Genomic DNA, 23,618 nt, shown 5'->3' with positions numbered 1-23,618 from the left:
CCACTGACAGCAAATCAGGGCTGCATACGTCCACGGCACCCTCAGTTTCTCTCAAAGCAGCTCTCATTTTGGCATCACTATACAGGAAGGCTTAGGTGAGCGCAGTATGCTACTCAAAGTCTTCAATAGCCAAAAACTCTGCAGCCACTGATAATCCTCCTAGATATGCACCACAATTTAGTCGTAACTCCTGGTGCTTATCATGAGCCCAGAAATACTGTGCTGATGTGCACAGATGGCAATTTTAATTTACTACCCACATCATCCATTCTCTCAGTATTTTCATTTTCACTGCTGTAAGACTGGCTGCACCGATAGCTGAAATTCTACTAACACAAAATAATCAACTATGCAGACTCTAAAACAGACACAAGCACTCTACTGACCCATTAAGCATCTGCAATTCTGCTGAGGCATCAAAGATTAAAAACTGACTCAAGAAAAAACAGGATTATGAGCTGTAAAATAGGAATGGTGGAAATATTTTCAATACAAAAAAGATTCAGGGATGACACAAGGGGAATTGTGGGAACTTAACACCTGACAGTTCCCACAAATTCTTGAGAGGAGTAGTGGCATCTTAATGCACTGCAAAAGTGACCCACAAGGCTTTGCACTGGATAGTGGCATGTGGATATTTGCATGCTGATCCCCAGAAAATTTTATCTTGTGTTGAATTAACCTCTTGCTGGGAGAATACATGGACAACTAAAGGCAGCCAAATGTGTGCATATCCTTGTGAGATTGCCATGTCAGCAGCTATAAAATCAGCACAAATGCTACTGGGAGGACTTTTGGATGTAAACATGGTCTAAGTAGACTGTTGTCTAAATTTTCTTAATTTTAAATTCTGTAGCGTTAGGTGTTTCATGTATTATTTGGAATTCTGACAAATATTTTCTGCTTTCAAAAGTTATTTGTGAGTAGGAAGTATAGTCATGCTACCCTGCATTATCAATTCAACATGTGGAATTATTTTTCAGACTCATGATTCCAAGAAAGTTAATGGTATATCACTGGCATTGCATATCACTTCCTTCCCTCTTCTTTACAGGTACCATATCTAATCTGAAGGATACAAATTCTGAACAGTGAAGTCAAAACAGTCACTCTATTATGTCATATTTGTAGCAGAAACCAGCTCCGTAAATCCTATAGGATTAAATGACTTTCAGCACACAGAAACTAGATTCCATATGAATCAAACAGAAAGGATTAAATGATACGCACATCTGCAAAACACCATGTTTTCATATGGGATGAACTCAGCTGTAAAATATGCTGAGTAGGACTTGTTCTAGCTCCAGGAGTGAATGTTACCCAGTAAACATCTGGATATGCATCAGTTACATATATTTTTTATTCAATTTTATATTTCCTGTGACAAACTACAAAATGAATCAAGAGTGAAAACAGTCTGCAAGCTTGCAAGCACCGGAGGAAAAAAAAAGTCTCATTTAAACTGCATAAACTTTCATAAAACTTCAAAATATTCCAAATGTAAATACAATAGTGAAGATGAAGCTGGTGCTGGTAGCAAGAGCTGATCAAGGAAAGAAACATGAATTCACCTGGTAAGCAAGACACTGGGCACACAAGAAACAAAGGGCAGGAACCCTGTAAAGTGGGTGAACCGAACCAAGACTTGGAGGAGAAAGTCTCTAGCCTAAAAAACAGACAGAAGGGGTTGAAGCATCTGATTGTTCTGGGAAGTGAATGCACTGCTTACTATACAGACCAGAGAGAACATACAGCAACAGGGGTATAGGAATAGGAAAGAAAAAAGCCTGGTCTTTAAGTAGAATGCTGAAGGACAACCAGCAACAAAAGCTGGACCTAGAAAAAACTCAGCAGGCCTTTGAAGTGCAGCTTACCACTCTGAGAAAGGCGACAGAGATTAAGAACACAGAAGAGATTCTCACCTCTCTAGCCATGGAGGTCTGAGGCACTGGGGTACATCTGGAAACCCATGATATGATAAGAAGTACACAAAGAGCGCTGAGAAACTTGTGGGGATGCCAGTGGTTTGGCTGTCAGGCTAAACTCTCAGAAAGAGCTCCCAGAAAGAGAAGGGACCAGTCTAATGAAGAAGTATGTGTCCTGTGGCTCCAACACTAAGAGCCTATACAAAGAGAGGCCGCAGTAACAGTAGTTGCTCCCTCAGTTACACTACAGACCTCGGCCATAAGGGACTAGGTGAGCTACAGGAGAAGGCTGAAATTCTGGAAGTACAGTGTGGTGGAGTGAGGGGTGGGTGTGAGAGAGAGTCAGGCTGGAGAGGTGCATGTCACAGGCAGAGCAGCTCACAGCAAATAAGGATGAGCCCCTGGGGCTGTAACCTTAGCTAGCAGGTAATACCTCTGACCTGAACAAAGAGCAGGGAGGAGCCAAGCGGGGTTTGAATCAGAGGCAGCAGTGAGAAGCTGGCAGCGGGGGGAGAGAGAGTGAGAAGGCAGCCAGTTTGGCTAGGGGGGAAGCTACACCCCAGATGGGGCACCCCTTCAGCTCCTCTCCTCAAGATGGGTTGGAATGACTGTCTCTGCCAGCTGTACTGACACCTCTGTACTGAGCTGTGTCTCTGTCGACTAATAAACTTCCTGTTCTAACCGCTGAATGAGAGTCACCCCTGCCTGCGGACAGGGTGCAGTGCTGGGGGACTCCTGAACCCCATCACATACAGACACAGGGAGCTCAATATAGGCTGGAGCTAGAAGAGATCTGCTCTTCACTGGACAGGATCATAGGACAAGCAATAAAACAGACAAGTGGTGACCAGTCTCAAAGTTAAAAAGGAAACAGCAGAGCAACAGTGTTTACTGCTACAAAAGGAGCTCAACTAAGCTCCAGAACCTGCTCATGGTCCAGAAAGGATGAAAGTTCAACTTGGTTCAATAGGAAAACCTGGATTTGTGTAGACTGAGGGAAACTACAGAAGACAGATGTCTTAAACAAGAGCAGTCATCTGCCTCTTTAAGCAGAGAGCTATCCACCCGTGGCTCTAACAGCCCAGAATCTTGATGCTCTTCTTTTCAGCACACATCTGGGTGGGGCCTTGGTAAAGGTAGAATACAACCAGATCCCTTCTAAAAGGGGAGCATTTGCCAGAGGCAAAAAGGAAGCTAAAAATAACCCTAACAGGCTGAATGTCACCCACACAGCAGTGAGGGTACAGAAAGAACAAAAATGATTGTTTCTAAGCCACGTGTGGAAAGGAGGCGCTGTTGTCATCATGAATAGGACAGATTACCAAAGGGAGGCTGCCAGGCAACTCTCCAATGCCACATTCTACAAGCCTCTGTCCCCGGACCCCACTGAGGAATACACAAAGAAACTACAGCATCTGCTTAAGACCCTCCCTTTAAAAACACAAGAACAAATCTACACAGACACACTCCTGAAACCCAAACCAGGTCTATTCTATCTGCTATCCAAGATCCGTAAACCCGGGAATCCCGGACTCCCCATCATCTCAGGCACTGGCACGTTCGCCACAGGATTGTCTGGATATGTGGACTCTCTACTTAGACCCTATGCTACCAGCACTCTGACCTTTCTTCGCGATACCACTGACGTCCTCAGGAAACTACAATCCATTGGTGACCTTCCTGAAAAAACCATCCTGGCCACCATGGATGTAGAGACCCTTTACACCAATATCCCACACGAAGATGGGCTCCAAGTGGTTAAGAACATTATCCCTGATAAGACCAAGGCACAAATGGTGGTGGAGCTTTGTGACTTTGTCCTCACTCACAACTATTTCAGCTTTGAGGACAAATTATACCTTCAAATCAGTGGCACTGCTATGGGCACCTGCATGGACCCACAGTATGCCAATGTTTTTATGGCTGACCTGGAACAACGCTCTCTCAGTTCTTGTTCCCTAGCATCCCTCTTCTACCTGCGCTACACTGATGACATCTTCATCACCTGGAACCATGGGAAGAAGGCTCTTGAAGAGTTCCACCATGGTTTCAACAGTTTCCACCCCACCATCAACCTCAGCCTGGACCAGTCCACACAAGAGATCCACTTCCTGGACACTACTGTGCAGATAAGCGATGGTCACATAAATACCACCCTATACCAAAAACCCACAGACCGCTATGCTTATCTACATGCCTCCAGCTTCCATCCAGGGCACACTACATGATCCATTGTATACAGCCAGGCACTAAGGTACAACCATATTTGCTCTGATCCATCAGACAGAGACAAACATCTACAAGACCTTCACCAAGCTTTCCTCTAACTACAATACCCATCTAAGGAGGTGAGCAAACAGAGTGACAGAGCCAGACGGGTACCCAGAAGCCACCTGCTACAAGACAGGCCTTGCAAGGAAAACCATAGAACACCACTGGCCATCACTTACAGCTCCTAACTAAGGCCTCTCCAATGCATCATCAGGGTTCTGCAACCCATCCTGGACAATGAACCTTCACTCTCACGGACCCTCAGAAGCAGGCCTGTCCTCGCCTACAGACAGCCTGCCAACCTTACACAAATCCTCACCAGCAACTATAGATCACAACACAGTAGCTTGAAACCTGGAACCAATCCTGGCAACAAACCTCGCTGCCAACTCTGCTCACATATCTACACCAGTGATATCATCACATGACCTAACATCACCCATATCATCAGGGGCTCCTTTACCTGCCCATCTACTAACATAATATATGCCATCACGTGCCAGCAGTGCCCCACTACAATTTACACTGGCCAAACTGGACAGTCTCTATGTAAAAATGGACAAAAATCAGACATCAGGAATGGTAACATACAGAAACCTGTAGGAGAGCACTTGAATCTCCCTGGACACTCAGTGACAGATTTAAAGGTAGCAGTCCTAAAACAAAGAAATTTTTCAAAAATAAACAGAGAAATCTCTGAGCTGCAATTTACACTCATCCCTTGCTATACAAGTGCAATTGGTTCCTAACTTTTTGCTCGTAGGCAAAAACTCATAAGAGGAGCACTAAATTCCTATTAAAATACTTGTAAAAGATTCTGATTGGTTCGGCAGCTGGCACTGCTTTTGAAAAGTAAGTAAACCTGGGGCTGGGAGGGGGTTAAAGGCTGGGGACAGTTTGGGAACATGAGCAGGAAGGAGGGTGGGTTAAAACCTGTAGACAGCTCAGGTGGAGGAGATGGCCGCTTGCTCCTCCTGGCCACACCAGAGGAACCTGGAGGGTGCGGGGTGGCCAGGGGGTTTGGAACTGAACAGGATGGGGTGGGTGTTGGGAGGGGGCTGGGGGTGAGGAGGGTTGTGCAGGGAGCTGTGGGAATGTTGGGACTGGAGCTGGGGGGCTGCAGATTTCTCTGTGCCCCAGCCAGGGACCCCACAGCTGGAGCAGAGCCAGCCACAGGGCTGCCAGTCTCTCTGCCCCCGCCACCAGGGACCCAGCGGCTGAAGCGTAGCCAGCTGGGGGGCTGCGTGACTCACTGCCCCTCTCCCCTGCCAGGGATGCCACAGCTGGCTCGTATTAGTGGAGAAAGTTCACTTGCCTAGTGAACATTGGTGGGTAAGTGTCTCCCTTGTTTTAGTGAGTACCTGTAAGTCAAGTACTCGTTAAATGAAGGATGAGTGTATTTGCAAATTTGACTCCATCGACCAAGGATAAACAAATAGAGACTGGGAGTGGCTGGCCCCTTACAAAAGCAGCTTCTCTGCCCTGGGTGTTAATATCTCCCTATTAGACTCTGACAACAGGCTACATGCCCCTGTCTGATCTGGCTTGCTTCTTCCTCTTTTGATACATACCACTGATAATGGGCCATTTCCACCTTCCTGAATAGACCTTGTCAGCTCTGGCCCTCCCTTTTACTGCAATCCCACTCTTTAAATACCCCTCTGGAAACCCCCCCATCCCATGCATCTGATGAAGCGGGTCTTTGCCCACAAAAGCTTATGCTCCAAAACATCTGTTAGTCTATAAGGTGCCGCAGGACTTCTTGTTGTTCTGGAAGATACAGACTAACGTGGCTACCTCTTGGTTTTTCCCTGGTTTTTCATAGCCCCAGGAGCCATCTGAAGCTGGAAGGTGAGATTCTTAACTCCGAAGAGTGTATATGCAGATGCATCCAGGAGGATTTCTCAAAAGATGAGGAGGCCAACATTGGAGATGGGATTTCCACAGAAATAAACTCTATTAATGACCATAATGATGATAAATGGCTTTAATGATCTGAATGCCCCACATGTGGAAATTATGACATGCCACTGGCTATGAAGGGTTACATACACCATATGGGCTGCAAAAAGAAGGATCTCAGGCTGTGATCACCTCATTTATCAGAGGAAGACGGCGTAGTGCCAAACACCTAGTGAACTTTCTAACGTCATCCAAAAAAGAAGTTCCTCCTGAGCTAAAGAACATGGTTAAAGGGTAACTTTGGTTCAGTCCACACTTGAGTTGGGCTGCCTCTGAATGGAGGAGCTTCCAGGAAGGCTGAACAATGAAAATCTCTCCAGACAAAAGAGGTGTGAGAGAAATCTTGACTATGGGATGAAGAGACAGTTAAAAGCTCTCCAAGTAGAGAGGCCTAAGAGAGAAATCCTGTGAGAAAGGGCAGATACCACTATGACTAGCTCTCCAGATAGAAAAGCCTGACAGAAAACCCTGACTAAGTGGGAGAGAGCTATGAATAGCTCTCCAGGCACGTAGGTCTGAGGGGAGCACCTTGATCAACAAGAACAAAAAAAAAAAAAGTCAAGCCTCTTTAGGTTGAAAGACCTGGCAGAGAAACCTGGTGAAATGCAGGGGCAGAGGGGCGTGTGGAGGAAAAAGACTCCCAAAAATAGCTCTCTGGACAAAGGGCCTCGAGGGGAGCCCTGACCAAAAGTGGTAGATGTTACAGAAGCTCTCCAGGTAGATAGGCTTGAGAGAGACGACCTTGATCCACGGTGTGAGAGACTGCCAAATCTCTACAGGCAGAGAGGTCTGGCAAGAAAACTTTAAGAAACCAGAGTAAGGACTGCTAGAACTCTCTGGGTAAGATTGTCAGGTTCTCTCTTCTAGCCTAATGGGTTGAAACAGTTTTGGGGAGATGCCTCAACCTCACTTTTGTCTGAGGGGAGAGGTATGTGACAGGGTGGACTCGGCCCTGAGGTCCTCTGCTGGAGGCCCAGTGGACCTACAAAACCCGTCCCAGAAAAAGGCAGCAGAAAGGTCATCTGAGATGCCTCAAGTAGTTGTGTGGGAAACAGTCATGGGGAAATGGCCCAGGAAATTATAGCAGCAATGCAATTATTTAAAGGGACATTGCAGACAGCTGATGTTGACAGGGTCTCTGGGCTGGGACCGAGAGTAAAGGGTGGACCTGTGCTTCCCCCACTCCATGTTAATCACTGGGGTTTGCGGTGGAGGGAGGGGGAAGAGTCCTGGAGTATGAGACAACTTATACAAGGAATTGAACTGTAGTGCTCTGGATGAAGGGGTGGAGTCAGAAAGGCCCTGAGACGGTGAAGACATTGCCTCCACAGAAGTTGTCCTTGGGCACCACTCTAGTCCACAACTGGGACAAACAGCAAGACATTACAGAGGGCACTGAGAAAGGCCCCGTTGGACTTGTAACCCAGAAGGGGTTTGCTTTATTTCATGTAAGTCTCCACCACCAAGCTGAGTCACCGAAGAGCCAGAGTGACAGCACAATACATGGGGTACCTATCATGGGTGAAATAACACTGTGGTTTTATCCCATGGTAAACATGCAGTGAAAATGTGCATTTCAGATGTTTTAGACATCACAGCCAATTCCATCAAGTGCACCTTTAATTTCCTGAAAAATCTTTCAAAATATTTTTCTATAGAAATTATCTCAGCTCTAAATAGAATGAACATTTAGAATTAAGTTGAATAAATGAAGGAATCCCAAACAAACACACTGTTGTTTCATTTTATTGAAGGGGTTTATCTTTTTTTATTACCTTTATCTTAATTACCACCTGATTTAAATATACTCTGTTCAAAGAAAGTAAACCTTATTAAGCTTCTAACAAGTCATATCTATGGTGTAATGACATAACTGAACAATAATTAGGAACCCACAGGTTGTAAAATATCAGTTGCCACTCTGTGGACTTAAAAGAACAAAGACAAAGACAATGACCTGCTCAGTGACCTACTGGCCTAATGTGTTTTGTTGCTGCAATTAACTCCACTAGTCAGGTCAGGCAAGTGGGTCCAAACCTTTTCCCTGTCATATACAATTAAGCAAACAGGATGGATAAATTTAAAATCTCAAATTTTAATTGTTTAAACAAATAAGTGATATATTTTGTAGACAATAATATGCTGTCCTTGACTGGCTTAACTCCCAAAGGGAGACTGGGGAGTGCAGGCTATTTCCATCACAAGGATGAATTACCTCTCTTCCCCACAGAGTGTAATAGATCTTGATGGCACAGAAAAGGCATTTTGCTCTAACCAGGAAGACACTGAATTTGTGTGGCCTCTTAACCTCCTAATTTGCTCACAGCTTCTTTATTCTATTGTTAGTCTTTAAAGCGCTACATTTCTGCTGTTTTGTTTTATTCTGTCCTGATCATCTTCCCTTTCTCTGTTTCTCTTTTTAGACACTGGGGCTACGTCTACACTAGCCCCAAACTTCGAAATGGCCATTCAAATGGCCATTTCGAAGTTTACTAATGAAGCGCTGAAAGGTATATTCAGCGCTTCATTAGCATGCGGGCGGCCGCAGCGCTTCGAAATTGATGCGGCTCACTGCCGTGTGGCTCGTCCCGACGGGGCTCCTTTTTGAAAGGACCCCGCCTACAGATCCAGCCTGCAGGCCATGTTTTGCATGACCCATACCTCTTCTCCTCCACCCCAGTCTCCTACCCCAAGCTTCCTTCTGCACCCAACATTCATCTCAGATCCTGAACACTTTCTATAGGAAAGTGCCACCCTTGACTACTTTCCAAACTCTTGGAGTGCCCCCAACATCAAAAACTATTGCTCAGCCCTGCTCTACACTCACTCGATCAGCACATACACTCCCATTGATTCCTATATCAACTACACTGAATCCAATGCAACATTATATGAGTTAACCTCCTAGTTTAATATTTAGTACTGTTGGGGGACACAAACAGCTCTATAGTTCACCTCCATTTGAAGTCCACTCCCAGCAAGTCACTAATATTTGTCAGTCCGAATTAGTTGATTGAGAGAGAGATCTCCCTGCGGACATAGAGGAGTTCCAACTAAGTCTTCCCCCTGGCTAGTCCTCTATTTACAAAATGTTTCTTAGACATCACTGTTGGACATCCCAGTATTGCTTCAAGTTCACTCTTCCAAAAACTGAACACAACTTTTCTTCTCATTCTTTTCTACCTCCCTTCTGTACCATTATAACAGCTTTTGCTACCTACCCCCTCCTGCCTCTCATGCTTGAAAATGCTCTGTAATAGACTTTGACTTTTTCTCCCTTTCATACTTTTGCTAAGTCATTTTACTTAAATGTACCAAGTCCACCCATCCTCTTCACTGATCCTACTGCTAAAATGCTACATCTCGTCGACTACTGGATACTCTCTCACCTTACCAAATATGGTATTTTTCCTGACCTGCTCTTTTACATCTCTACCTTCCCCAGTCTATTCAAAATGACGCTGCTCAAGCCATCTTTTGCTCACCTGATACTTATTGTTTACATTCTCTACTTTATACCTTCTAACAAGCTGACCCCGAGAAGACTCGAGAAGACTCTCCCATTCCTTGGGGACCTAACACTCCTCTGTCCCTCGCACCCCCCCCACCATAAAAAATTAGAATAAGCGAACTAAATCCTCCACTGGCACAAACTGCGCCAAAGTCAATGGATTTACAAAAGTTCATACCAACATATCTGGCCCATAATTACCAATTTGTATTTTTGTTCTCTTATGCTGATATTCTAGTTCACTTTCAATAGAGTCATCAATTAACCCTCTTTTTTAAAACAATGTAAAATCATAAAGCTTTCCAACATTTAATAATATACATGACAATTTATGACAGGAACGAAGGGTCCTGTGGCACCTTATAGACTAACAGAAAAGTTTTGAGCATGAGCTATTGTGAGCAAAGACTCACTTCATTAAATGCTGATGACAGGAGACATTCAAAACATTTTTAAAACCTTGCTTTATGTAAGCTTTGTGTAAGCTTTTGCCTGATTTTTTTTTTAAATATTTTAACCATTGTATGACTAATTTACTTCTTGGAAATAACATATAATTTGTTTTACCTTGTTACTTTACAGCTCGATTCTATCAACTCATTTTCAATTTCAAGGAGGCTAGAAGGTAGATTGAACTCCAGTGGAGAAGTCAGTCTTTTCAAACGCAGTAAGCCCACACAGAATTTTGCTCCCATCTCTTCCAGTTCTCGCGTCCCTATCTGTAACCCCTGTGCATGAAATAAAATATACATACACTGTTAGCTTTTATGACACAGAACACTGGAATGTGGTTATTTTGCAATATTTTGTTGCAAATAAGCTGTGAAATGCACACAAGAATGTTTAATAAATGCTTAGTAAGCAGGAATTTACAGAACTAAAAGATTAAGTTTTATCCTCCATAGAACAGCTGTTTCTTGAAGACTGCAGTATTTTAGAGGTCTGTTCTTCCCTCTGGGCATGAGCTGACTTCCTATCAATGCAAACAGGAGCTACACGTGTACCACTGAAGAAAGAACATAGATAACTAACGCACAACTTACCCGTCTTCTATGTATAATGAAAAGAAAGAACAATTGAATACCAAGTCATTTTTAAGGGGAAAAAAAAGTTACATAATTTAAATTTTAATTCAAAATAATTTTCTTCAGGAAGTTCTGTCAGTGTGAAAAAATGACCATATCCTGGGTATGTAAAACTCAGTAAAATATACCAATCTGCTCAGAAACTAATTTACAAAGTTATTTACCAAGAATGAATAAATTGTGAATAACTCATGAATAAGAATGAGTAGAAATTATACTTAACTCTTTCATTGTGCAATATTGAACTCTGAAATATTTCAGTCCAAAGATATTGCTACTGTAAATTTTCTCAATTGCCAGGGCTCAAAGTCTGCTTCAGTCAGCACAGATTGGTTCAGATGGATATCAGTGGATATTCAAATTCGACACATTAACATGTGGTTTGAACCAGGATGAGAATTTTCTGGGTCATTATAGGGACTCATCTGCATACTTGGCTTAATCTAATTCTTGACTCCCCCGCACCCCTCTGCTCTCTGATTTCCTCACCTTGATAAATTTTTTTCTGATTTGTTCACCTTGATTACTGTTTTTGGTTCTCTGTGCCTTAAATATTGAGTCTGTTCTGGTAGGGCTATGGTCTGAAGAAGTGGGTCTGTCCCACGAACGCTCACCTAATAAATTTGTTAGTCTTTAACGTGCTACTTGATTGCTTTTTTGTTTTGATAATATATAGACTAGCAAGGCTTCCTCTCTGTTACTACAAATCACTGTGTGTGCACTGTTTTTAAAAACGGGTTACAAAAAGTATGGTTTGATGTTATTTATTAAGGATCATCTCATATTCACATGTATTGTGGCTCTTGAATTACTATTTTTTTTTTTAACTGAATTTGGGGGGAAAAAAAATGGCTTTTCCTGCCATTTTTGTGGTTGACCCTTAAGCTAGAACAAGGTTGTTTCCAGACAATTCTCTGAAGATTTAATATTAACGTCATTTAAGGAAACATAACTTCAACTAAAATGGACCTGATTTAGACCTTCCGGACTAAGGAGTCTACATTCCTATCAATGGACTTCAAATAAAAATCCATATTCTGATTGGATAGTCCATCTTCTTTATCAGGAAGGCCAGTTCTGCGTCACCTTTGGGAAGGATACCCTATCTTCTTTATGCTTTCATACACATTCACATTTGAATTTAATGTTTCTAAACTTATGAGAGGAGGAAGATCATACTTTTCAGACGTTTGAGAGAATGCGTATACCTTTTGGTCTTGAACCACCAAGTCTCTTCCTCTTTTTAGCAAGATCATTCTCTACATAAAAGTTTGTCACAGAATTTTAGGACTGGAAGGGTCCTCAGAAGGTCATCTAGTCCAGCCCCGTGCCTAATGGAGGATCAACCCCAACTAAATCATCCCAGCCACAATTACATTATGCTGAAACTTAAATACCTCTAGGGATGGAGATCCCCTCACCTCTCTAATACAGTCCAATGCTTCACCATCCTTCTTGTGAAATAATTTTTCCTAATGTCCAACCTATACATCTCCTTCTGTAACTTCAGACCATTGCTCGTTGTTCTGCCTTCTGTCACCACAGAGAACAGTCTCTCTCCATCCTCTTTAGAGCCCCCTTTCAGGGAGTTGAAGGCTGCTATCAAGTCACCTCTCAGCCTTCTCTTTTGCAAACTAAATAAGCCCAAATCTCTCATCCTCTCCTCATAGGTCATGTGCTCCAGCCCCATAATAATTTTTGTTGCCTTCCACTAAACCCTTCTCCAATGCGTCCATATCCCTTCCATACTGGGGGCCCCAGAACTGCATGCAATAGTCCCAATGCGGCCTCACCAACATCGAGCAGAGGTGAATAACAACTTCTCTACAGCTACTGGAAAAGCCTGTCCTAATGCACCCCAATATGCCATTATCTTTCTTGGCTACAAGGAGTACATTGTTGACTCATATCCAGCTTCTCATCTACTGTAATGCCGAGGTCCTTTTCTGCTGTGCTGCTACTTAAGCCAGTCGGTCCCCAGCCTATAACAATGCCTGGGATTCTTCCATCCCAAGTGAAGGACTCTACACTTGTCCTTGTTGATCCTCATCAGATTTCTGTTGGCCCAATCCTCCAATTTGTCTAGGTCACTCTGGACCCTATACCTACCCTCCAACGTATCTACCTTTCTCTCTGGTTTAGTGTCATCCGCAAATTTGCTGAGGGTGCCATCCACCCCCTCATCCAGGTCATTAAAGATGTTGGCCCTCAAATGGATCCTTGGGGCACTCCACCTGAAACTGACCACCAACCAGACATTGAGCCATTGACCACTACCCACTGGGCCTGTCCATCAAGTCAGCTTTCTAACCATCTTACAGTTCATGTTTCCAATCCATACTTCCTTAGTTTATGGGCAAGAATGGTGTGGCAGACTGTATCAAAAGCTTTGCTAAAGTCAAGGTATATCACATTACTCTCAAACCCTGTCATCAATGCCTTCTCAATACAAGACTTCTTCCTCTCATTCCATCAACTGACTGCAAGCTACCAGATTAATCTCATTATTTACCTTAATGTCTGCACTCAAAAAAATTATGGAGCAAATAATTACACAATCTGCAAATATCTAGAAGACGACAAAAGATGAGAAGTAACAGTCTGTATAGATTTGTCAAAAACAAATCACATCAAACCAATGCACTAGCTTTCTTTAAGAAAGCAAAAATCATTGTTTTTAGAGAGGTGGAATCAGAGACAATTTCAACATATACCATGTCCAGCATTCCCATCTTAGATCAGAGAGGTGTATAAAACTATTAAGAATATTAATAGGAAATGGCAACCAAAGCAGATGGGGATCAAAGATGAGAATGAAGAAGTGCTCATGAACAGGGAGAAGATTGTGCAGCAATGGACAAGATACTGCAGTGACCTATACAAAGCGCAGTTGGACCCAAGTGTCTTAGAGAGACTGACTGAAGAACTGAAAGCAGTATCTCCAACAAGCATTGAGAGAGAGACTGATATTTCGAAGGAGGAAGTAGAAAAAGCAGTGAAACAACTAAAGAACAACAACAAGAGCCCCAAAAATGATAAGATCACAGGACAGATGACCAAATACAGTGGAGAAAGCATGATTTAGGAAATACACCGACTATGTAATATAGCATGGAAAGAAGGGAAGGCGCCTAAGGAATGGACAAGATCTGTGCTAGTGACAATACCCAAGAAAGGAAGTACATTGGAGTGCAAGAACTACATAACGATTGCCCTAACAAGTTATCTAGGCAAGGTGCTGATGATGATACTGACAGACAGAGACTAAGATTGCAGATAGAAGAACATATAGCAGACGAGCAAGCGGGGTTCAGAAAAGATAGAAGTACCCTACAGCAGATATTGGCACTAAGACTGATAGCAGAAAAAGCTCGATGAAAGAACAAGAATGTATACACTTGTTTCATCAATTTTCAAAAGGCATTCAACAGTAAAGATCAGAAAGTGACTTGGGCGGTGTTGGAGTTATACGGAGTGGATGGCAGACTGATACGATTGTTGAAGGATATCGATGACAATGCAGAAGCAGAGGTGAGAACATGTGGGGAGCTAGGAAGCTGGTTAAAAACAAGTAGAGGTATGAGACAAGGAGATCCAAATTGCCAAGTATCTTCATCGCACATCTGGAGAGAGCTATGGACAAGATCAAGGAAGAGGTAGAAGGGGTATCTGTACACGGGAAAAGAATTAACCATTTGAGGTTCACGGATGATAGTTACCATTGAGGAAGAGGAGGAGAAGCTAGCAAAAATGGTGCAGGTGTTAAATGAAGAAGGGAAGCAGTACTGACTGATTATGAACATTGATAAAACAAAAAATGGTATTTGGAGATAAGGAAATAGGAAGGAAAATCAGTGTCGATGGTATTGAACTAGAAAATGTAGAGAAATTCACATATCTGGGGAGCAACAATGTATGAGCTAGACTGTAAGAAGGAAATAGCAACTAGAATAGCGAAAGCAAGGGCGAGTTTGAAGGAGATGGATAAGATCTGGAAAAACAAAGCAATTAGCTTAAGAACAAAGCTGAGCGTCTTGAAAACGTGTGTATTCACCAGCATGTTGTATGGATGTGAGACATGGATGATAATGAAAGATTTGAAAAAAAGAACATTGCTGTTCGAAAGGAGTTGTTATAGAAAGATTCTGAGAATAGGATGGATGCACAAGGTCACCAACGAGCAATTATATAGAAAGATACAGCTGAAAGATACAGTTGCTGCCAAAGGTTATAAAACAGAAGCTACAACTATTTGGGCATAATTGCAGAATGAACAACGAATGAAAAATCAAGACCCTGGTATTTGGCATAATGAATGGTTCGAATAGGAGAAGCAGACACGCCCCCCCCACCCAAACCCACCCCCCTGGAGAATGGATAGATGATATAGTAGATTGGTGCAGAGCTAGTCTACAGAAACTAAGACACTCTGCACTGGACAGGGAAAGATGGAAGGAAATAGTGAGAGGCATCAGACACCAACAGGCGCTGAGCCTACAGTTACTGATGAACCTAGCTGGAGCAACTATAAGATGGATGCAAAAGTGGTTGTAAAACCATTCCCAGAAAGTAGTTGCCCATAGGTTACAGGCAGATTGGAAGGGCATAAAACATGGTATCCCACAAGGATCCGTTTTGGGTCCCTTTCTGTTCAGTATCTTCCATCAATGATTTATTTAGATAATGGTATAAAGACTACACATAAAATTCAATCAGGACAAATGCAAAGTCCTCCATTTAGAAAGAAACAATCAGGTGCACACGTATGAAATGGGAAATGACTGTCAAGGAAGCAACATAATGGAAAGGGATATGGGATCAGAAGCTAGATGGTGAATCAACAGTGTAATACTACTGCAAAAAAAGCAAACATCATCTAGGGTACGTTAGTGGAAGTGTCATAAGCATGATACGAGCAGTAATTCTTCCACTATGTGCTGACTTGGCCTCAACCAGAGTATGGTATCCAGTTCTGGGAAACATTTCAAGAAAGATGTAGGCAAATTGCAGGAAGTCGAGGGAAAAGCAACAAAAAATGATGAAAGTTATAGGAAAAAATGACCTGTGAAGCAAGTTTGGAAAAACAAGGTTTGTTTAGTCTAGAAAAGAGAAGACGGGGACATAATACTCTTCATTAAAACAGTCAGTCAATTGTTGACTCAAATTTGTTGCAAGAGGGTGGGAGAAAAACTGTTCTTAACTGTTCTTCAGAGTAGGACAAGATGCACTGGGCTTGAACCACAGCAAGAGGTTTAGTTTGGATATAAGGAAAAGCTTCCTAACTGTCAGGCTGGGTAAAGGACTGAAATAAATTGCCTATGGAGGGTAAATAATCTTCATGACAGGAATTTTTAAGAGCAAGTTAGACATACACCTATCAAGGGTGGTCTAGATAATACACAATCCTGTCAGGAGTAGAGGAGACTGGACTAAATGACCTCTCCAGGTCCCCTCCAGTCCTATGACTTCCTTCTCAATGAGATTCCTGGCGATTATAGAGAAGAGGCAATCCCGTATATCCTGTTTCTCTTCATAGGAAGATGGAGATCACTCACATTGCCCTGACACGAAAGCAAAGCTCATTGTGCAGGGAGATGATCTTCTTGGTTAGCTTGTAATACACATGAATAACTTTTCCTTTCTCAGTGACCAATTTTCATTATGACTCAACTAGATGGATTTTTCCATTTTTTTCTGCTCTTTTTTCACCCAAGGACTGAGTCAATGGCTTTGGAATTTTTGTTTTGTTTCTTCCTAAGAAATTCCATATTGTACCCTAGTTATCTAAAAAATATTGGAAAGATTTTTGGGTTGAGACGCCTGAATGCACTATCACCTGTATGCATCCTAAAAGCACTCCCACCTCAGAACAGCGGATGGCACTCACGGAATGTTTTGAAACTAACCCATCCTAGGGACACTTGTATATTTGGTATGAAGCAGAAATCAATTTATTCCATATGGCACACTGAGAATCCTGCTGACCTGTGAGCTTTGTCAACAGCTCAAGAGAACATAGCTTGGGGTACTAGAACAGGATAATTATACCTCACTGTCTACTGTCTTTCCAGTCTGCAGCTTCTAGTACTCCTGTTCAACATGGCTGAGGTCTGCTTGCAAACAGGAGAAGCTACTGAAACAGTTGTTTTGGCATTTAGAGTTCATTTGCTTTCTAAACCTGCTTCAGCTTGCCTCTCTGCTTAAGCCTGTAGCCATGGTTCTGGCACTGAAAAAGGGAAAAATGATGGTGGATGACCTGAGACTCCTCCATTTTCTACTGGATTTACTTCTTAGCCATATTCAACTGTTGGTTGTGGGAAGCTGGTGCGCAAGCAAGCAAGCAATCAAGCGAGCGAGCGGCAACTGGCTTGGGGAGTACAGGAAACAGAGGCTGGCCCTGATTTTCTCATTTCTGCACTGCTGAGACAGTTTAAAAGAAAACAACACTTCAAAAGACAAGTATCCACAGTGGGGGAGGAAGGTGGGAAAGGAGGCAAATTCAACTACTTTATTCACTTCTGAATAGTAAGCTGCTAAAATAGGATGTACATATTTGGCTTTATCTATATCTTGCTGCTGCCAAGAAGATGACAGTGCCTAATGTCTGGTGGATAATTCCAGAGTGTACCAAGAGGAGAGCTCCCCGCATCATTCAAGCTGGGTAATGCTCACATATCCAATATGTCTCAAAATACTTCAACATACTGTTAAAATTGTTTTCAAACAACAAGCAGTTGCTTTGCACCTTGGAGACTAACAAATTTATTAGATCGTGAGCTTTTGTGGGTGAAACCCACTTCTTCAGACAAAAAAGTGGGTTTTAATCGACAAAAGCACACAACCTAGTAAATTTGTTAGTCTCTAGGGTGCCACAAGGCTGCTTGTTATTTGTGCTGTTACAGACTAAACACAGCTACCACTTTGACACTCATTGTTTGAAAGTTCTTAATATAACCATGAAATTCTTGATTTGTAAGTTTAAAATGTCAATATATTTTTACTTATTCAACTATTAACGGTTTTGTTAATATGGACAAACTGAACATCCAAATTACAGTTTTAGAATGACAGATCCAAAAGAATAGTAAAGGAATCTACGTTATGTTCAAACAGACTATTTGCATAACATAATGTAAAAAGCCCTATAGTAGGATATGCCCACACCTTTTCCAAAAAACCAGACAAGTGAGGTTTGAGAAAATGGCATCAATGTAAGTGGTAAACTTAATCCACAGACAGACTTTCACTTCATTTAGTTTCTTTACCTTATATTTGCCCTGATCGCAGCCACATAACGTGCTCTCCATTGTGTAGCTCCTTTGTACTCCTATTTCTCTCCAAACAACTACACGTGCTGTTGATTCCTTGGACTTTTCTACTACAAAACTGCAGCTGCTCATGCTGAATGCTGGGGCAATCTGACCGAGAATCTTAGGAAGAGTCTACAAGGATGGGAATTCGAAAAAGATTCAATTTGTTTTTAAGAAAACATGAAACCCCAGCATATTAATCAGACAGTTCAGATCTCAAATTTGAAGAGATTTTGCAGAAATCCATCCAAAGTAATCTTTTGTTACTTAACTAGAACCCCAACTAATTCATTCTCCCTCCCCAACCTTTAAAAATCCCCCAGTAGTGTTTGCAACCCAGTTTAAGTAGTGTGGGAGTCAGATGCATAAGAAATAGAAAGTGAAGAGTCTAGCAGAAAAGATTTGATTATATGCATGGCTAATTGTATTGTTGCAGCTGCATGAAGTGCAAAAGAGATATGTACTTTAGGTTAATGATTTAGTTTCAATAATCTAATGTATGGGAAATTTGCTATTTTAAAATACAACATAGTACTTCTAATATTGATTCAGCAAAGCACTTAGGTATATGTTTAACTTTAAGCACATGAAAAAATTCAACTTCAGCAGTAAAGAAAAAAGGTACATATGTTTGACTGCCACGAGGGGGCAGTGAAACTACATAAGAAGCAACTTATTTTCAGGGAAGCTTACTTCAGACATTTATCACCATGCAAAAAAAAAACCACTCACAAATTCTTAATTTTAAAATCCTTATTAAACAGATGTATGTAATAACACACTGGACAATATTACACAGAAAACTACATTAAAAGAATATTACAGCTGCAAAGTCAAGTACTCAAAGAATGCCAGAATTAGAGTTAACCATGCAACTTCAACACCTTTGTGTACATACACTGTTCAACAGTTTAATTACATACTCTGATCACATACTACCTCTTCCATAGGAGCTCCGCCTCTTTCACTGCACAAGATGAATGGTGCTTAATGAGCAACTATTCAACGTTCCCAGTTTCTTTACCCAGACAAGCCCAGTGTTCCCCCCCTGCTCCTAGTTTGGTCTCAAGTCTCCTGCAATCTACTGGCTCCTCAACCCAGACTCCTCTCATTGAGTTCTCACACAGATTTTCCTTACCTTGGCAACAGTAGACTCCCTCCAGCACGACTCCTAGTTTCTCTTCATCCCCTGTCAGTCTCCAGTCCCACACCCACTTGCCCAGGTTCCTTATACCCATCTATTTCCCTCCTCCTCCTCATTTCACACCAGGTCTGCCCCTTGGCTCCCTCTCCTCCCTCAGGTGCCTCTTCGACACTGCCTGGGTGTCCACATGAGGGAAATAGAGACAGTCTCCTTAATCTCTCTTCCAGTGTCTAGACATGGCTTCTGCGGCAGAAATCCAGAGTTGCAATTACAAGGCAATCCTGCTAAGCTCCTCATAGCTGCAGACGAGACCACTCAATGCTGACGGAATCGTCAGGAAATGTAACTGTGAAGCTCTAACTAGCATGTCTCTGCTACCCACACACGTCCTGGGGAGGCTCTACTCACTCATCCCCTTCTTAGGGAGATAAGATTAACATCAACAAGGAGCAGGGACTTGTCAGCCTTTGCTCGTAGGCTGTGGAATTCTCTTCCCTGAGATATTCACATGGCTCCAACATTAAAGAGAAGTTACTCACCTGTAGTAATGATGGTTCTTCGAGATGTGTCCCCGTGGGTGCTCCACAATAGGTGTTGGGCTCACCCGGCACCGCAGATCAGAATTCTTCTAGCAGTTTCTATTGGATCGTGCATGCGCCGATGCGCGCCGCTCCCTTGCGCGCCCCCGGCCATGTGCTCGATCTGGTCCCCACCAGTTCCTTGACCAACCGCCTAGGATGCTCCTGAAAAACACCAGACAGAGATCCGAAGCGGGGAGGATGGGCGGGTGGTGGAGCACCCACGGGGACACACCTCGAAGAACCATCGTTACTACAGGTAAATAACTTCTCTTTCTTCTTCGAGTGGTCCCCGTGGGTGCCCCACAATAGGTGACTACCCAGCAGTAACCCAAGTAAGGAGGTGGGTAATCGATTCATGTGCAGCTTGCCCCCGAGAGGACTGCTGCCAACAGACGGGTATCCTCCTCGAATACCCGATGTAGGGCATAATGCTTGGTGAAGGTGTCGTAGGATGACCAGGTCGCCGCTCTACAGATGTCTTTTAACACGATGCCCTTGAAGAAGGCTGTTGACGCTGCCACCGCCCTGGTGGAGTGAGCCCTAGGCGGGGCCAGCAAAGGGGTCTTTCGAAGCTCGTAGCACATTTTTATACAGGACACAACGTGCTTTGAAATTCTCTGTGAAGAGAGGCCTTCCCCTTTCGACCTGGGAGTGAGAGACACTAGAAGCCTGTCCATTTTCTGGGAGGACTTAGTTCTGTCTATGTAAAAGGCCAATGCCCTTCTCACGTCTAGGAGATGTAGGCACGCCTCCTTGCTGGAGCTGTGAGGCTTCGGGTAAAACGAGGGTAAAACTATTGGTTCGTTAAGATGGAACTCCGAGGAAACTTTTGGAACGAAGGCTGGGTGTAACCGTAAGGTTACCACCTCCTTTGAGAACACTGTGCAGGGCAGCGTTGCCATCACTGCTGTGAGCTCGCTCACCCTGCAGGCTGACATAATCGCAAGGAAGGAAGGTTGTTTTCATCATAAGGAGTCGGAGGGGTACCGTGGCTAATGGTTCGAAGGGTGGTCCTTATAGCATGCTGAGCAGAAAGTCCAAACTCCACGACGGTGGAAGCAGTTTTCGAGGGGGGTAAAGGTTTACCAGCCCCTTCAAGAACCTTGTGACGATAGGGTGGGAGAATACAGTGGGCCCTTCCTCTGTATGCCGAAAAGCTGATATAGCAGCGAGGTGGACCTTTAGAGAGGATAGAAAAAGCCCATCTCGTTTGAGGTCCAATAGGTATTCTAGTATTACGGTTATAGGAACATCAAGGGGAGCTAACTGCTTGGCGGAACAGCAGGCTGTAAATCGAGTCCATTTCTGTTCATAAGTCCTGCTGGTGGAGATCCTTCGGCTACACTCCAGGACTTGTTGTACTCCCTCCGTACACGTGCTCTCTAAGGCGCTGAGCCATGGATTAACCATGCTTGTAGGCGCAGACCCTGAGGGTGTGGGTGCAGTATGGACCCCTGAGCCTGAGTGAGTAAGTCCGGTGCCACCGGTAGGGGAAGTGGTGGACGATCCGACATGAGCAGAAGCAAGGGAAACCATTGTTGCCGGTCCCAAGTTGGGACTATGAGTATCATGCGAGCTCTCTCCCCTCTGGCTTTCTGCAGAACCTTGTGGATAAGCGTTGTGGGGGGAAATGCGTAGAGTAGAGGGCCCTTCCATGAAATCATGAATGCGTCCCCCAGGGACCCCCGCCCTACTCCTGCTCTGGAGCAGTACTGGGGACACTTCTTGTTGTACTGGGTGGCAAACAAATCGACTTGGGGAAACCCCCATGTACGAAATATGCACCGTAGCAGGTCGGAGCGGATCTGCCATTCGTGCGTGAGTGCAAAGCACCTGCTCAGCTGATCTGCCTTCATGTTGTGAGCGCCCGGCAAGTACGAGGCATTCAACGTTATGTTGTTGGCAATGCACCAGTTCCACAATCGGACTGCTTCCACACATAATGCACGGGATCGTGCCCCTCCTTGTCGATTGATGTAGAACATAGTGGAGGTATTGTTGGTATTGATCCCAACTACTTTGCCATGGAGGTAATCTTGAAAATGTCTGCACACGTTGAACACTGCTCTGAGCTCCAGTATGTTTATGTGCAGCGTCTGTTCCGCAGGGGACCATAGCCCTTGCGTCACCTTGATGCCAATGTGTGCTCCCCATCCTATGTGGGAGGCGTCGGTAGTAAGAAAGATAGAAATTTGTGGTTGGTGAAAAGGAACTCCCACTAGCAGATTCTTGGGATTTTCCCACCACGCCAGGGATCTGTGCACCTCCGCCATGGGAGACACTACCCTGTGGACAGTATGGGATGCCGGTTTGTAAACGCTCGCCAGCCAATGCTGCGGGCTTCGCATCTGTAACCTGGCATTCTGTACCACAAACGTCACTGCCGCCATGTGGCCCAACAGCTGCAGGCATGTTAGGACCGGCACCGTGGGGCTGTACGTCATGACTAGCACCAGGGAGTTCATGGCGCGGAAGCGGGCGTCGGGCAGGTATACTCTTGCTGTGATAGAGTTTATGCGTGCCCCTATGAACTGTATATCTTGTGTGGGTTTGGTCTTTGACTTTGTGAGGTTGATAACTAGGCCCACCGAAGTAAACGTGTTCGTGGTGACGCGTATCATGCGTAAGACCTCTGCCTTTGAGGCCCCTTTCAGCAGACAGTCGTCCAGATATGGGAAAACAAACACCCCCTGTCTGTGCAGGTAGGCTGATATCACTGCCAGGGTTTTGGTAAAGACTCTGGGTGCTAAGGATAGGCCGAACAGAAGAACCCTGTACTGGAAATGTTCCCTGCCGACCGTGAAGTGGAGGAAGCGTCTGTGTGCCGGGTGGATTGTTGTATGAAAGTAAGCATCTTGTAAGTCGAGGGCTGCAAACCAGTCTCCATCGTCCAGTGCCGTAAGTACGGAGGCAACTGTGAGAGGCAACTGTGATCATCCGAAAGCGTTGCTTGTGCAAGTAACGGTTGAGGCCCCGTACATCCAAGATCGGCCTCCAGCCTCCTGTTTTCTTCTCTGTTAGGAAGTAGCGTGAATAAAAACTTTTCCCTTGCAATTGTTCTGGCACTCTTTCCACCGCCCCTATGAACATGAGGTGATCTACCTCCTGCTTGAGCCTTGCCTCGTGGGCAGCATCCCTGAGATGAGGCCTGGCGGGAGGCTTCGTCGGTGGAAGTGACTGGAAAGGGATCGTGTAACCCGTGGCTATAATTTCTAGCACCCATTAGTCTGTGGTGATCTTTTGCCATTGGGAGTGGAACGGTTTGAGGCGATGATGGAACATGAGATGAGAGTGGCATTGAGCGATGGTGTTGACAGTGCAGCCCCCGACATACCCGTCAAACTTGCTGTCTCTGGGCCTGCCCCGAGGATGTACGGCTTTGTTGAGAACGTTGCCTGGGAGTCCTGTATTGCTGCTGCTGTTGATGGTGCCCTTGGTCGTAGCCTCGCTGATATTGAGCACGCTGTGGTTGGTAAGCGTAGCGTCTTCGCTGAGGATAAAATTTCTTCTTCTTGTATGGGGGCATATAAATACCCAAGGTCCTAAGTGTGACCCTCGAGTCTTTGCTGGAGTGGAGGACCAAGTTGGTTGAGTCCGCAAACAGCTTTTGCTTATCAAACGGAACATCCACGATCTTCGCCTGGAGGTCCCTGGGGATACCAGACGTCTGGAGCCAGGATTCCCTACGCATTACCACTGCTGCAGCTGTTGAACGTGCTGCTGTGTTTGCCACGTCCAGGGCAATCGGGACTCCCGTCCGCGATGCCGCATAGCCCTCTTGGACAATCGCCTTTAACACCGGCTTCTTGTCCTCCGGGAGTGAATCCAT

General features: G+C 44.2%; 1 protein-coding gene across 5 annotated transcripts in view; it reads right to left on the bottom strand.

The window, feature by feature from the left end:
• Positions 1-23,618, bottom strand: part of AGTPBP1 (ATP/GTP binding carboxypeptidase 1) — a 159,691-nt gene that overhangs the window by 15,184 nt on the left and 120,889 nt on the right. For 4 of the 5 annotated variants that reach the window (XM_074995161.1, XM_074995159.1, XM_074995162.1 and 1 more), the window contains exons 24-25: positions 18,020-18,196; positions 10,237-10,397 (exon numbers count right to left, since the gene is read on the bottom strand). In XM_074995161.1, coding sequence (XP_074851262.1) covers positions 10,237-10,397; positions 18,020-18,196 — 338 coding nt within the window. Of the gene's footprint in view, positions 1-10,236; positions 10,398-18,019; positions 18,197-23,618 lie in introns of those variants that run through there. The other variant, XM_074995164.1, reaches the window with a different exon arrangement.

The sequence above is a fragment of the Carettochelys insculpta genome, chromosome 5, assembly GCF_033958435.1.
Source record: "Carettochelys insculpta isolate YL-2023 chromosome 5, ASM3395843v1, whole genome shotgun sequence".
Lineage (NCBI taxonomy): Eukaryota > Metazoa > Chordata > Testudines > Carettochelyidae > Carettochelys > Carettochelys insculpta.
Note: the sequence above shows the minus strand (reverse complement) of the source record. Positions and strands in the feature narration are given on the sequence as shown.